This window comes from Anoplolepis gracilipes, chromosome 10 (assembly GCF_047496725.1).
Source record: "Anoplolepis gracilipes chromosome 10, ASM4749672v1, whole genome shotgun sequence".
NCBI classification, from domain to species: Eukaryota; Metazoa; Arthropoda; class Insecta; order Hymenoptera; family Formicidae; genus Anoplolepis; species Anoplolepis gracilipes.
In genome coordinates, this window is record NC_132979.1 from 8803665 (window position 1) to 8819345 (window position 15681).

Here is a 15681-nt window from a genome sequence, read left to right on the forward strand (position 1 = left end):
ATTACCCATAACTGAAAAGACGCTCCACTGGCGCGAATGATGATGGTAATGTTGTGTTATACTTTAAGAAAATGTTTTTCACATTTGGATATTGATTAAGAGAATCTAAATTCTTGGATTTAGTTATATGAGATATGATTGAACGCAGAATGAGAAAAATGGCACTGATTACATTACCTTAGATATTTTGTAAAAAATACTACTTTTTTTAATCTGAGATACAGATAAAGATGTCATATACTTTAATTATATAAATAAAAGATAAAATAAACAATAAAGACATTTAGATAATTTTATTTAGATAACGAAAAACACTGTATATATATATATATATTGTATATATGTTTCTATAATATTAAATTATACAAATGATCAAAGAAGTAAAGATTTGTCTTCTAGAAATAAAATTTTATTTCATGAATTTTTATATAATTACTATAATTTTTGTTAATTATACTAAATTTTCATGACATAGTCACTATATAAAAAAGTTAATTTAATATAAGATAATATTTATGATATTTTAATAATTTAATTTAAGATAATATATATGATATACAGTCGGACCTCTTATCCTACGACATTTTCGGTCCGGAATCTTCCCTTTAAACCTCTGATCCTACGACAAAAAGTTGAGAGTGGGGGTATAATTCCCCTTTCGCGGTCGTAGCATGAGAGGATTTTTTGTCGTAGGATAAGAGGTTTCGTAGCATAAGAAGGTCGTAGGATAAGAGGTCCGACTCTAATTCATAAATAATCTCACGACCGTCTTGGATAGGCTTCTATTCTAATAGAAGTCTGTGGTCTGTGGTAGATAGGTAGGAGGGGGCTGGAAGGAGGATGTTATGCAATAAAAAAAAACAGATCGCTGCCAGCGCCTCTAGCAGATTAATCAGCGTGACATCAGGTCAGGCTTCTCTCTGATAATATAAATGATAGTCTGTTGAAAGTAGCAGTTAATAGCAGTTCATAGCAGTGTCAAATCATAAAAAAATATCAATTCTACTGAATTCTACATTCCGTGAGACAACATGGAACATGTGGCCGTAGTGCGTATAATTAGGCATAAATAGTAAAATAAAGAATAAAACTTTCTTGCATGTCTATTATTAATTATTTTTAATAGAGAAATTTTCATAAACTGCAAGTAATTGTTATCTCATTATTAGGTAACAGGTGGGAACAAAGGTATCGGTTATGCCATTGTCAAGTCCCTCTGTCAAAAATACAATGGGCATGTTTACTTAACGGCTCGTGATGTCACTCGCGGTTTGAATGCTGTCAGTGAATTGGAGAAGCAAGGTTTGAAACCGAAATTCCATCAATTGGATATTACCGATGACGAGAGCGTCACGAAATTGCGGGATTACTTGAAAAACACATATGGTGGTTTGGATGTATTAATTAACAATGCAGCCATAGCATTTAGAGTAATTAAAATATTAAAATTTATTATAATTTTTAAAATCAATTTTAAAGAATAATTTGCTTATTTTATCTTTTTTTTTTGGCTAAACATACATGTGGATCTTTTATATACTTTTATCTTATCAAAGATTTTATCTTATCTTATGAAAGATTAGGATTGATATCTTATGAAAATTTATACGTTGAGCAATACTGCTAAACTAAAATAAAATATCGCAAAATTGATATTTTTTTCAATTTTAAATTGCAAGAGATTTCAAAGTTATTTTTGTTGCATCAAACTTATGTATGCAAAAATTCAATAGTTTCCAAGATATTTTATAATTTTGGCAAATTAAGATGTATGTGAAATATATTTTATAAAAGTATTTACTCTTTCACTAAAGTTCGTTAAGTTTGTCATAGAATATAAAATAATCAGTTATAAACTCGATTAATGGCCTTATTTTTATAACAAATATGGCATTGCATCTGCAATATGTAATTATATATTTCTTTGAGTGTAATTGATTTTTTCAATTCATATTATTCTTTTTATAAAAGAGATAAAAAAACAGTACAAAATTATTTAAAAATTAATATTTTATATTACATACTTTATATTATAAAATGTCAATTATGTCATAAGACATCTCATAAGATATAGATTTTTTTATTTTTTTTTGTAATATTTTTATATACAGAAGCAATATAAGAGAATTTATGTAAATAAAATATGGAATTCTATTTAGAAAAGAACACTTGTAGAACTAAAACTAGTCAATAACAAGTATATTAACATTCGATTATATATTACAGAGTAATGCTACGGAACCTTTCGGGATTCAAGCTGAAGAAACAATACGAGTAAATTATTTCAGTTTACTTAGAGTGTGTACTGCACTATATCCATTACTTAGACCACATGCTCGAGTAGTTCATGTTTCTAGTAGTAACGGACGCCTTTGCAACATTACTGGCAATGCATTGAAACAGAAATTATCTGATCCAAATCTAACTGAAGCAGAATTAAATGAAATTATGCACGAATTTGTCAAGTAAGTAATTATATAATTTTAATTATTTGTGTAGAGGCTCATACGTTAGTAAAAAAAATCTTTTAAAATATATTCGCACGCATACGTATACCTTCGTTTCTAGTGCTGCAAAATCTGGTACTCATCTACAAGCTGGTTGGTCAAACTCAGCATATACTGCAAGTAAAATTGCAGTATCTGCTTTGGCTGGGATTCATCAATCTATATTTAATAAGGATTCCCGAAAAGATATTGCAGTGAATGCAGTACATCCTGGTTACGTAGACACAGATATGACCAGCCATAAAGGATCTTTGACACCAGATGAAGGAGCTGTTGCACCTGTTTATTGTGCTTTATTACCAGAAAATACAGAAATAAAAGGAAAGTATATCTGGTATGATACAACTTTATCAGACTGGAAATAATATGATGAACAGATAAATCCTGATTATGTGATTTCTAATTATTTTTATAAAGTATAACAAATGAACAAATAAATGTGATTAATTGTACAATTTATCTTCATTATATTACATACTAATTTTTCAAAGATTTTTAATATAGCTATTCGTTAGCTATTCGTAACTTAATTTTGAATATAGTTGAATAAAGATTCATATATATATATTAAAGTTATATAGAAAGGTAATACATTATTCACATTTTCCACAATTGTAAAAAAAGCAAAATAATTTTATATCTTATTTTTACATAGAATGTAAATGTATGTATTAAAGAGAAGAAAAAAAAATCTTCATATAAATGATACTTAATATAACTATAAACTATCTTGCTTGAGCATTCATTGCTTCTCTGCGTGCCGCTTCAGTTAAGAGGTGGATATCTACTTCGTCTACTGGAAGTTGTACGTATCGTACCACAGATCCACGAATAAAACAGTTTTTTACCGATAACTGAAATTAACATACGATTCAGTTATATTTGGTTATATATATTATATAGTTTTTAATAACCATATTTGAATGGTATATTAAAAATAGAAAATTCTGTACGTACCATATGAGGATACTTTTCGGAATCTGTTACGCTAATGTCGGCCAATTTTATGTTCAGGTACTGATCGACGGAATATAATGTGCCACAAATACTAAAACAAAAAATATCAAGTTAATGATTTCTACTGTCATTTGAAGTTATATTTTACTATTGCATAATATACTTTACCTAAGGTCATTTTTTAACTCAACAACTACGTCCTTTCCGATCAAGGATTTGAAGAAGGAATAGAATAACTGAAATTAAAAATATATTTGATTAGGTTTAACGTAATCAAAACACAGAGAAAAAGCCGGGGATGTGGTATATACTTGCTATATCATATGATGGACTTTTATACTAAACCTTACCATGGCTAATTCGTGGAAATCGCTATATGTAATCGTATATTTAATATATTTAATATATCTATGTTAATTTATAATTATTTACAATGAAATACACGTTAGAATAAATCTCATAACGTAGAATTACAATGATTACAAAGCATCAAAATTGACGACTCGTTAGAAACAATTTAGAGACTCCAATCAGTGCTGCCAGATCACCACAGGTACTAAACAGTAGTACCAACTCAGAAAAATAATCGCATCAAAGGTATGTTCGTAAAATTTATGTAAACTAGTATTTGATTGACCAGTCGTAGAACGAAAACATTTTTGTCTTTTGTCCTATTGGTCAATTGAACGAGTTTTCAGTAACTTTTTCTAGTAACTTTTTCTAAAGCTCCTAAAGCGTTTGAAAACCAAAGTACTTCTGTTCTGTCTTCTGTAAACTGTACTTATAACCTGTACACGTGAGTACGTTGAGTTACATGTGATTACAAGAAATTGTTTTTCATGGATATTGTCAAGTCAATTTTAAATGAAGAAGAAAAAGCAGATCCAAGTAAATCTACATCAGTACATAAAGATGAAGAGCTTGACATTGATTTGGGAACCTTACTTGCATCTGATTATAATACTTTGCATGTGAAGGCTATCAAGTAATTAAACAATTTATATATTAATTTTTAATAATCAATAATAAAACAAATTTATAATTCATTTATAATAACTTATAATACTGTTGTTGTTCAATCTATACTTGCATTTCACAGATCGGAACGAAATTCATATTTGAAAGATTTGACGAGAGACAATGTACAATTACTGATTAACAAAATCTGGGAACTGCCGATAGAACGAGTTGATGAAGCTATAATAGCTGTATTACCCAAACCCCAATTTGTGTTGCCACGCTCACGTATTATTCCAAAACCCAAACCTTTAACAAAATGGCAACAGTTTGCCAAACAGAAGGGAATACAGACCAAGAAGAAGGGTAAATCTAAACTAAAATGGGATGAGGAATTAAAAGTAAGAGATTTAGTCTTATTTAAAATTTCTTTATATTTAATAATTTAATTTATATATATATATATATTAATTAGTTTAAAATAATTAAATATAAAGTTTACAATACAATATATAGTTTTCAATTTATCTAATCTTTAACTCTTTGAGGAATGGATACCTACCTATGGTTATAAACGAACAAAAGCTCAGGAACAGAAGGAATGGTTGATAGAAGCTAAAGATGATGCTGATCCAACCACTGATCCGTTTAGTAAAGCCAAACTAGATAAAAAGGAAAGACAGTCCAAAAACGAATTACAAAGGCTTCACAACATAGCCAAATCAAAAAATATAAAACTGCCAAGAGTCGGTCTACCTACTAGAGACCACTTTTCAAATTCTCAACAGCTTTCTGAAGCTCTGACCATAGCACGTACATCGACCGCATCTGTTGGAAAATTCCAATCTAAGTATGCTCTTCATGTCTTATAACTTATTTTCTCTGATTTTTTTCCCCAAAACAATAATGTAAAATTGTTACAGACTACCAAAGGAGAAGGATGCAAAGGGAATTGCCAAGGAAGTGTCTGGGATGAAAAGGAAGAGAAAAGCACCTCCATTAAATGTTGTTGAGGAAAAATCTCAAAATAAAAACTTAGTAGATAGCATTTTAGAAAAGAAGGCAAAAATTCTCCATGAAAGTTATTCAACAGGGACTGCAGAGTAAGTTTCTATTTGTGATTTAATTATAATACATATTGTTTTACATATATATTGTTATGCCCTGCTAACTTTAACTGGCTCCGTAAAATGTAAAGTTTTGATAGTTTCATTGAATTCTCCAAAACTCTCTAACTATTTTTCTACAGTTAAGACAGTAAAAACTCCAGGTTGTTAATTATAGCTTGGTTTTTTGTTGGTATAGATGATAATTAAAGAATACACTAATGTTGAAATTAAATTTAAACACTTAGCGTAGTAAAGTAATGACACTATACTTTGCTGATATAATTTAATTGCTCTCTCTGTTTTATTCTATTTACCATGAAATTTTGTGTGTTTCTATATATTTGTTAGGTAATAAAGTAATAAAAATGTGATATGTCAAATTTAAAAGAATAGGTTCCATAAAAGTTCCAAATAATTCTAGGAGACTTTTAAATGTATGTTTAATATAATATAAAAAAATATAATTTTTTTATGTAAGCAATTATTTCCTCTTGTCTTCAACAAGTCGATTATTAAAGTCTGTATTAAAACATCAATTGGAAAAAAATTTAGTGTTTTTTTTTTTTTTTTTTTTTTTTTTTTTTTTAAGAATTATAGAATGTGTTCGTAGAAAGTTATACCTTAAAAGATTATTTAAAGTGCATTTGAATAAAAGATTTTATTGAAGACAAGAGGAAATAATTGCTTACATAAAAAAATTCTATTTTTTTTCATATTATATTAGACATATATTTGAAAGTGGCAGGAAGTGTGGGACACGACAGTACGTATATGTATACATACTTGTATACTAACATTTGTAATAATTAATTTTTTTTATATTACAGAATAAAACAATCTGCAACTAAGAACAACAAAAAGAAGAAAGATTCATTAAAACATAGCAAAAATGCTAAAAAACCAAAAGCAGGAAAAGGCAAACGAGACTTACACAAAAAAGTTGGTGGTAGAAAACGAAGATAAATTGAGATATTTGTAATGTTTATAATGAATCAAATTAAATTGTATCAATAAAAAACTAATAAAATGTCAATAAAATTATGTTAAAATATTAAAAAAGTATCGCACTTACAGTTTACACCTCTAATAATTAGAGGATAATATAAGGAAATTGTAGGATTTTCTTTTCTCATTGTAATATTTCATTTTTAAATTACTAAAATACATGTATATTTTGACTTCCATTGCTTAACAAATTAAAATGTAATTTATATTTTTATTATTTAAAAGAGAAGAAGTGTAATTATTGATATTTAAATCAGTGTACATAATTATAAATAGTTGAAATAGTTCTCGCAAATAGAGATTTTCAAGTTGAAATGAAATAAATACATATTTATTATCAAAAAAATAGCTTAATAAAGTATGCTTGAATAAAACTAAAATATTTTTTTTTGATGTTCGGAAATTGTTCATGCAAATTAATCGACGCCAATATTGCAGAAAAGATTATTTTAAAAAATGTATTAATTTTATATTTAAAAATCGATAATAATATAATGGTAATATTCTTAATTTATATGAATAAAATTCTATTAATGAGCGTATATGATTATTAAATTTTTAATAAATTAAAAAAATTAATTTTGCCATTTTTGATCGAAAACAATCAACCAATTAATAAAAATACAAATAGTCAATTCAGTTTAGGTTGACCAATCAAAGGTCATTTCAACTGGCCAATAAGCATTGTGTCCAAATAATATGAAAAAGGTCTTATGATATTTATATATATTAGCTGCAAATAAATATCAAACACAATAAATACACAGTTCTTTCAAATACATATTGTCTGAATTATATGTTTTTAATATATACGTATTTCCCTTAAATCTATCATACCTACGTAAATCCCCCACCCCCCACTTGATTGATATCTCTGATCTCTGCTGTTAGAACTTTGGACCTTCCGTCACCGTCATAAAGCATTATTTTTCTAGTACGTGCATTAAAATCGAGAAAAGAAATTAAATTTTCATAATGTTTTTCACCTGTGCCAGAACATTACGAGCTGCTAGGAAAGTAAGCATGTTTTTTTTGAATGTATTCTCGTTATTCATTTGTTCCATTCGTTATTCATTTGTTCCATTCGTTATTCATTTGTTCCATTCGTTATTCATTTGTATTTTGTTCCAAATTCGTATCTCTTGCATTATAACTTAAAGATTCATTCTAATTCTGATATTCATTACATTAAATTTATGCAAGAAACATAAAATATTTTGCTAATATTTATATTTGTAGCTTAGTATTATTAATTATTCCAAAAGTGTATTATGTGTCATAACTACATATATTTATATTTTACTTACATTTATATTGAGCTATATTGTTAATTGTTAACATATTATCGATAAATATGAACTTGTGCAATTATCTTTCAATTTTTAAGATGCTTATTGATGAATTTTTTTGTACGTAAAAGTAGATTTTTAAATGGCAATCTTTTTAATTTTATTTATTGATATATGAAATATGTCTGATATAAAAATTTAAATATTTTAAACATGTGTATAATTTACTTGCAGTTTGGCTCAGCAATACGTTATGAGTCTACTTTGGTCATTGCGGAACATAACAATGAAAATTTACTACCAATCACCTGTAATGCGTTAACAGCTGCCAAGAAAATCGGTGGCGATGTAACTGTATTGATTGCTGGCACAAAATGTGACACAGTTGCACAGAATGCATGTAAGGCCAAAGGTGTATCCAAAATCCTCCTTGCAGATAGTGATGCATTTAAAGGATTTACTGCAGAGTCATTGACACCGCTTATACTCAAACTGTGTAATGAACACAAATTCACACACATATTAACTGGTGCGAGTGCCTTTGGCAAAGCATTGCTTCCTAGGGTTAGTGCACTATATTTCCAAGAGTATCTTTATATATTATTTGTATTTATATATCACAACTACATATATTTTATTTATGTTATATAATCTTATTATATTTATTATATTTTATTAATCCATATAAACATATTTAATTTAAGGTTGCGGCTAAGTTAGATGTATCTCCAATAAGTGATATCGTCGACATAAAAACATCTGATACTTTTGTACGCACCATATATGCTGGTAATGCTATTCAGACTCTTAAATCTAAGGACAACGTGAAAGTGATAACTGTAAGAGGCACCTCTTTCGAACCACTACCCTTGGAAGGTGGTGATGCTAAGTGCGAAAATCTTCCTACTGGCGATTATACCTCAAATCAAGTGCAATACATCAAGCAGGAGCTCAGTAAATCAGACAGACCGGAATTGACATCTGCTAAAGTTGTAATTTCTGGCGGACGTGGAATGAAATCTGGTGAAAATTTCAAATTATTATACACACTGGCAGACAAGCTCAATGCAGCAGTTGGAGCCTCTCGTGCTGCGGTTGATGCAGGATATGTTCCAAATGATCTGCAAGTAGGACAAACAGGGAAAATTGTTGCACCCGTGAGTAAAATTAATAATTGTGTAGATAATTTCATCTCAGACAGCACAATGTTTATAAAATATATACAAAATTTTATTTAGAGTAATTTAAATATTTTATAAATATTAGATTGAATGAAATTATAAAGATTTATCATAAATATTTTAGCAAATATTTGAGAAATATTTATCAAAATATTGCTATAAATATTTATTTTTTTTATTATAAATATTATATAAAATATATATTTTAGTAATATGTCAAGTACAGTTTTTATAATTTTTTTTCTTTTAATATACATGTATAAAATATTTTAAATTAGTAAATAGTAAAAAGATTTATGAATATTTATCGTAAATTTCTGGTGTGCTGTTCTAGGATTTTAGAATAAATTTATCTCTCAATCTTTTTGTATACACATGTAAATCTCATATAATTATAATTTTAGAATCTATATATAGCAGTTGGAATTTCGGGTGCAATTCAACATCTTGCCGGCATGAAAGATTCTAAGACAATTGTAGCAATCAATAAAGATCCAGAAGCTCCCATCTTTCAAGTAGCAGATTATGGATTAGTCGCAGACTTATTTAAGGCTGTACCCGAACTTACAGAAAAATTGTAAATACAGTAGAAATTATAAATTGTTTATGTCAATATTTTGATATTTCATATAAATTAAATTGTATTACATTACTATTATAAATTGTCTATATATAAATATTTGTATTTATATATAATTTTATGGTACTGTTTTATTACTGTATAAAAAAATATGTAATTAAATTTTTTATAGAAAGCTTTATCAAAAATGTAATGTTCGTTTATTTTCCAATAACAATAAATATTTTCTATTTTTCAATATTTATTGTTTTTGTCGAAATAAAAGTTCAAAATGAATGCAATTGGTGAAGAAAACGAAAGAAAATGTATGCAGCGCGCATGCGCACATATATACCGGGTGTATATGTATGTATAGTGTATCACGAATCGAAATCAAGTATTATTTATCTTCGTAAAAATAAAGTGAATTGATATCCGATTGATATATTCAAATTGTGAACAAACTAAAAGTTTTCTTTCTAAGAATATTTTCATCTGTATATGTGTGTGCGTATAGTAAAAAATAATATAATTATTATTATTAGGTTATGTTTTATGAGCACTTTCAAGAGAGAACGTTATTTTTTACCAAAGAGTTATAAAATTTTCTGGAATGATTGTTATATTTTATTTATTGGTATATTGGAGTATTTGTTATATTTTTATTACTAATAGATTATAATTTTCTTGTCATGTGGTATATTTTACATCTTTCTCTCTCTTGTTTTATAAATAAATTAAGTACAAGCCAAGTGTAAAAAATAAAAATAATATTTCTAAAAAATTATTTGATAAAATTTATCTTAATTAGTTTTACTTCTTAATTGTCAAAATTTATTTGATGTATTTAAATTTATAAATTTTAATGATTAATTTTTTAAAAAGTATGTTATTTTTTATACTTGGTTTTTATAGTTCTCTCTATTTAATTTACTTGTAATACTTACCGATTTCTATTGTTATACAGGTTTATATTTATAGAAAATGCAAAGTATTCGTCAATGCATGAAACATCTAGCGTTTTATGGTAGACTTGCCATAAATAGAGTGGATGTTTCACCAAGCACAGTAAAGACAATAAATCTTATACCAACGTGCAGTTTCCATCTTTCTTCGATATGTAGGACTAACTTATCAAAATACCAGAGTCCAACACATTTTCTTGATTATAACAAGACTATTTTTCCACCTCAAAAGCCAGATGAAGAAAGAAGACCCGCTGTAAGTCTATTTTGTATAATTTTAAATAATTGTTTATTTGTCATTCTTATTGTATATTTATTTTCCAGTATGTATGCCATATGAAAGCCAATATAAAATATAGTCCAAAAAAAATGTGGTACGTTGCCAGCTTCGTGCGAGGAATGTCTGTGGACGAAGCTGTAAAACAGTTGAGCTTTCTGCATATGAAAGGTGCTGAAATTGCTAAAGAAGTTATACTGGAAGCTCAACGTTTAGCTGTAGAAAACCACAACGTCGAATTTAAAAGTAACTTGTGGGTTGGTAAGTATATACAAATAATATTAATCAATGATTGATTAATTTTGTTATACACTTATATATATGTTGCAAATCTTTTAACAATTTGAAAATAAATTAATTAATACTTTTACAGCAGAATCATTTAGTAATAAAGGTGTAGTAATAAAAGGTTTACGACGCCATGCTAAAGGTCGCAAGGGAACAATTCATTATAGGCATGTCCATTATTTTGTACGTTTGGAGGAAGGACCACCACCTAAGCATTACTATTTGCCACATCCCAAGACTGGTGAAGAATTATTAGAAGATTGGTTAAAGCAGATGCATAAACGTAAAGTTCCCAATTCTTTGTAAATGTTCTTTGATGAAATCTAATATGCAAATATATAAATTAAAAAATATTTTGTTTTATAAACAGTTTAATTTTATTTGCACTGTCGCAGATACTGAAGATTATGACAAATATTTAATTTTCTTGAGGTTTTAATATATCCATGATTATTCTTAAATCATACATTATATTGTTATAATAATCATATGATGCATGTAGTTTCATCATGGTTTTACAGCTTCAATTTAGTTCTCCTCCAGTGACGCCTCTTGGCATTGTATCTGAAAATAAATTATATATGAAAAAACAGCCTATAAAAATTTTTTAATTTATAAAAAAAAGAAAATTGATATAATATCAAATCCGAGATTAGAGAAAAAAATAGCTTTAAAAAAATTGATTTATATCAGAATTGTAATATTAACAATTTTGCATCAAAAACAAAGGAGAAAACCAATATAATCTATGCAAAGATAACATCAAATAAAAAAAACATGATCCAAAATTTTATCAAAACATCTTGTTAATTTATTCGCAAGTATAGAAGAGTTTATTATTTCATCAATTGATCAATCACATGATATGCAAATGCAGCATATATTGTATTTATACTTTATGCGATTGATCAATCGAATTAAAAAACTTACCTTATTTCTATGATTAAAATACAATTATGATACAATACAAATGAGCCAAATACAATTAGACTATTATAATTGAGATACAATTTCATTCATACGCAAAACAATATTTGTACAATTAAAGTATGAAATAAACAAAATTTAAAAATCAATAATTATAAACATGGCTAAATTAAAATATGTTGGATATTAATGTGCAGATTAAATATCTAGCAAGAAAATCTTTCAATTTACATGTGCAGTTAAGCTGTGACGAATTTTTAAATTAAGAATTGAAATTTACCGGATAGTATTTCCAGTCCGCATTCTCACCCATTGTGGAATTGGCCTGTTTTGCTTCAGCTTTTTGGCAAGCTTTCGCTTGATGATAAATGTCTTATGCGCCGACTGAAACACATAGGAAACGAAATCAAATCCTGAAGATTTATTTTTTAAGTACTCTCACGTATAAAATAACACGATGTCCAACGAAATAAATGGATACATCGAAGAAACGCAAGACTCACCATCGTCTTTCTCTGGCAGAGCACGCGAAGTGAAAGATCAACTTGGTTAGTTTTTACTATACGTAAGCACATGTTACATGCGGCGATACGTGACAGCCAATCGCGAGAGGCTATGCATCGAAGATCGGAATACGACCAATCAGGATAAAAAGTTTTAGTTTCTTTTGTTCTGATTAGTCGAATTCCAACTCTTTAATTTGCAATTCCTTCAAGGAAAGAACTTTCCAGGTAGAAAAAAAACACAAGTAGACATATAAGTAGAGAGAAGCCTGAGAGGCGCCATGGCCCGGTTTTACATAATCCCCATAAACATATAAAATGAACTGCATTGCGATAGCCAAGCGCGCGCCCGGTTTAGAGAGAGAGATACTACACCTGAGGCCTATGTCTGTCTCTTTTGCTAATATCTCATTGGTTATTTTGTCCCCTTTGAATTATGGAAGAAGACAAAATAACCAATGAGATACTAGCAAAAGAGACAAACATAGACCTCAGGTATAGTATCTCTCTCTCTAACAAGGAAACCATCAGACTTGGTAATACATAATATAAATCACGAGATAAATGCATGTATTAATTAAAGACAAAAGTTGATAACTGTTTTAATCAAATAACATATTCTGATTTTGTTAGTGTGTGATTTTAATTGACAAACATTTTATGATATTGACATTATAACGTAATTGTTATTATCATTTTTGACATTTATATAATATTTAAGAGGTCATCGGTAAAATGATAGTCTCAATTATTTTTTACATTAATATTTGATACAATTTTCACCTAAAAACCTTCTTCTTTTTTTTTTTTTATCTTTATAAAAATATATGTATCTCCTTCTTGGCATGTATGTACAATTTTATTATCACACGCTTCATAGAAATAATATATATGGATTTAAAAATTCGAAAGTCATTGTGGAAAACATACGTCACAGATATTATGATTAGCAGCGCTCTCTGTGATAATTTTGATTGGCCAATGGAACACGGTTCAACATGGAGTACGTTGGTACGTTTGCTAAATCCTGTTTATTTTTCATGTGCTTTGCTCAGAACAATTTTTCATCTTTTACCCTTTCTTGCCCTCTAATCGTGTAAGAAAGAAAATCAGCTGATTAGACAGTTCGCGATGTTCCGTCAAAACGCATTATCGTGTATTTGTGTATATCAGATAATTTTATGACCTGTTTCTTTCTCTTTCTCTTTCTCTATCTCTAGCTCTATCTCTATCTCTATCTCTATCTGTCTCTTTCTCTCTATATTTTTATCGAAAATTTCTTAGATTTGTAGCATTTGTAGATTATCATCGATAAAATATATATTTTATATATTTTTTTTCAAGAGTTAGATGTAACTCAAAAAACGTTAACCTTTTACGCTTTTCGTCAAAAAAAAATGTGTGCAGCGAATATCATATTATTTCAAATTTGATTCGTACAAATTAACCGATCTGAAAAATAATTGAATTATAATAATAATTAAAATATAATAATAAAGAATAATACAATGCAATTGCACGAGGAGAGTTCTTGTGAGAAGACAAAGATGTGTAATTTTGAAGAATCTCTTTTATCTTTCTAGATACGGTAAAGAATGATGACAATGACAGCTGTTGCAACTCGTCCACGTGTTCAGAGCTTGCATCGAATCCGAAGTCAATGGAAAATTTGGGAACAGACACAAAGGAACTCACAACAGAACAGGAGAATAATATCGACGAACCACAGGATACAACAGCGACTGCCTTGCAAGAACCGCCCACAGAGAATATAAATTTTACAGTGATTTACAACAAACAGAAGATTAGCGTGAATTTTGCTTTAGACGGTACGGTTGCCGAATTAAAGACACATTTGCAGAAAATTATCTCAGTGCCGCAGGCAATGCAGAAAGTCATGTTTAAAGGATTAGCCAAAGATGAGCAGACTCTTAGGAATTTGGGAATAACAAAAGGTAATCTCACGGCTATATATATCTTAGAGTTATACAAAGCATTTATTTTTTTGTTGCATTAAATTTGTTTCTTTAATCTTGTCTTATAATATTTAAGGTGCCAAAGTTATGATAGTAGGATCAAAGTTAGATGATGTACTAGCTGTTTCAATTCCAACAAAACAAGATCTTATTGATGAAGCTGTTTCTTCAGTGAATAAAGAACCTCTTTCACAACAGAAAGTGCATAGGAAAGTCTTAGATAAAGGTATTCCAGAGGATGTGATGCCAGGAATACTAGATAGCAAGGTTGTATAATTTATATAAATTTTATATATTTATGATAAAAGTACAACTGATGACATATGTATATATAGGAACCTTTGCCCGAATTTCCATTAGCTGGAATGTTAAACAAATCTGGAGGAAAAGTTAGATTAACATTTAAATTGGAACAAGATCAACTTTGGATCGGCACGAAAGAAAGAACAGACAAAATACCTATGAATTCAATAAAAGGTGTTCACAGTGAACCTATTCACGATCATCCCGAGTATCACATTATGGTACATATTATGCTTGTATTAGATTTATTATTATGCTGCAAATTTAAAATAACATTATTTCATGACTAATCTAATAATAATCTTTAAAATTTATAGGCAATACAATTAGGCACTACGGAAGCATCAAGATATTGGATATATTGGGTCCCTGCACAGTACATATCTGCTATTAAAGACGCTATTCTTGGCAAATGGTGTTACTTCTGATTGATTCGCGGAAATTCAGTTTCTGTGAAAGCAAAATTAAATCAGGTATAAACATTGATACAAACACTGCTGTTCCATTGACACAAAAACTGTCAGCTAGTCACACACATTTTTAACAGTAAGTAATAATTTATTTTGAGTTGCATTATATTCATCGAGAATACCCAATAAATATAGTCTATCTTGCTAAGAAAATAATTTAGGTGACAGTAAGTCTTGATTTATTGGGAAAAAAGATGTAATTGCACTATATATACCAATGTTTTATATTTTCATAGAAAAGATTTAAGTGTACTCTGAATTTTCTACACAGCTGAATGTAAGTTGGACAGTCTTTTACATGAGAACTGTGATTAGTGGAACTTCCATAACAATGTGTTGTGATAATATTATATGCGTCTTTGAATATATGATTAAATTCTTTGTTTTTATTTTATCAAAATGTCGTAT

The 15681-nt window shown here is 28.4% G+C and overlaps 7 protein-coding genes across 10 annotated transcripts; 5 read left to right on the plus strand and 2 right to left on the minus strand.

Annotated features, from left to right (window-relative positions):
- Window positions 1-868: 868 nt before the first annotated feature.
- LOC140670594 (carbonyl reductase [NADPH] 1) lies at window positions 869-2959 on the plus strand. The gene is made up of 4 exons (XM_072901283.1): window positions 869-1049; window positions 1170-1430; window positions 2227-2465; window positions 2569-2959. Exons 1-4 carry the CDS (start codon window positions 1032-1034, stop codon window positions 2870-2872), a joined length of 822 nt encoding a protein of 273 aa, XP_072757384.1. The 5' UTR covers window positions 869-1031; the 3' UTR covers window positions 2873-2959.
- A 147-nt stretch (window positions 2960-3106) lies between these two features.
- LOC140670596 (U6 snRNA-associated Sm-like protein LSm2) lies at window positions 3107-4001 on the minus strand. Its single transcript, XM_072901284.1, has 4 exons — window positions 3815-4001; window positions 3633-3700; window positions 3465-3555; window positions 3107-3361 (listed from the first exon to the last, which is right to left on the minus strand). Exons 1-4 carry the CDS (start codon window positions 3815-3817, stop codon window positions 3233-3235), a joined length of 291 nt encoding a protein of 96 aa, XP_072757385.1. The 5' UTR covers window positions 3818-4001; the 3' UTR covers window positions 3107-3232.
- Window positions 4002-4227: 226 nt separating this feature from the next.
- LOC140670131 (ribosome biogenesis regulatory protein homolog) lies at window positions 4228-6509 on the plus strand. Its single transcript, XM_072900678.1, has 5 exons — window positions 4228-4449; window positions 4564-4822; window positions 4970-5271; window positions 5345-5524; window positions 6358-6509. The coding sequence occupies exons 1-5, from the start codon at window positions 4304-4306 to the stop codon at window positions 6491-6493; spliced, it is 1023 nt and encodes a 340-aa protein (XP_072756779.1). The 5' UTR covers window positions 4228-4303; the 3' UTR covers window positions 6494-6509.
- An 872-nt stretch (window positions 6510-7381) lies between these two features.
- Window positions 7382-9682, plus strand: Wal (electron transfer flavoprotein subunit alpha wal). Its single transcript, XM_072900847.1, has 4 exons — window positions 7382-7552; window positions 8059-8388; window positions 8529-8981; window positions 9410-9682. Exons 1-4 carry the CDS (start codon window positions 7511-7513, stop codon window positions 9584-9586), a joined length of 1002 nt encoding a protein of 333 aa, XP_072756948.1. The 5' UTR covers window positions 7382-7510; the 3' UTR covers window positions 9587-9682.
- Window positions 9683-9925: 243 nt separating this feature from the next.
- On the plus strand, window positions 9926-11686 carry Mrpl22 (mitochondrial ribosomal protein L22). Of its 2 annotated transcripts, none has more exons than XM_072900848.1 (4): window positions 9926-10071; window positions 10532-10785; window positions 10854-11067; window positions 11180-11686. In XM_072900848.1, the coding sequence occupies exons 2-4, from the start codon at window positions 10549-10551 to the stop codon at window positions 11398-11400; spliced, it is 672 nt and encodes a 223-aa protein (XP_072756949.1). In that variant the 5' UTR covers window positions 9926-10071; window positions 10532-10548; the 3' UTR covers window positions 11401-11686. The 2 variants fall into 2 exon arrangements, with proteins under 2 accessions (XP_072756949.1, XP_072756950.1); XM_072900849.1 differs by lacking the exon at window positions 9926-10071 and adding an exon at window positions 10138-10201.
- Rpl39 (ribosomal protein L39) lies at window positions 11448-12612 on the minus strand. The gene is made up of 3 exons (XM_072900850.1): window positions 12525-12612; window positions 12302-12405; window positions 11448-11658 (listed from the first exon to the last, which is right to left on the minus strand). Exons 1-3 carry the CDS (start codon window positions 12594-12596, stop codon window positions 11610-11612), a joined length of 225 nt encoding a protein of 74 aa, XP_072756951.1. The 5' UTR covers window positions 12597-12612; the 3' UTR covers window positions 11448-11609.
- Window positions 12613-13390: 778 nt separating this feature from the next.
- Window positions 13391-15673, plus strand: LOC140670591 (ubiquitin domain-containing protein UBFD1). Of its 3 annotated transcripts, none has more exons than XM_072901280.1 (5): window positions 13391-13535; window positions 14108-14479; window positions 14577-14767; window positions 14836-15024; window positions 15121-15673. In XM_072901280.1, the coding sequence occupies exons 1-5, from the start codon at window positions 13523-13525 to the stop codon at window positions 15229-15231; spliced, it is 876 nt and encodes a 291-aa protein (XP_072757381.1). In that variant the 5' UTR covers window positions 13391-13522; the 3' UTR covers window positions 15232-15673. The 3 variants fall into 3 exon arrangements, with proteins under 3 accessions (XP_072757381.1, XP_072757382.1, XP_072757380.1); XM_072901281.1 differs by having other exon boundaries at window positions 13533-13620; XM_072901279.1 differs by lacking the exon at window positions 13391-13535 and adding an exon at window positions 13641-13680.
- Window positions 15674-15681: the final 8 nt, after the last annotated feature.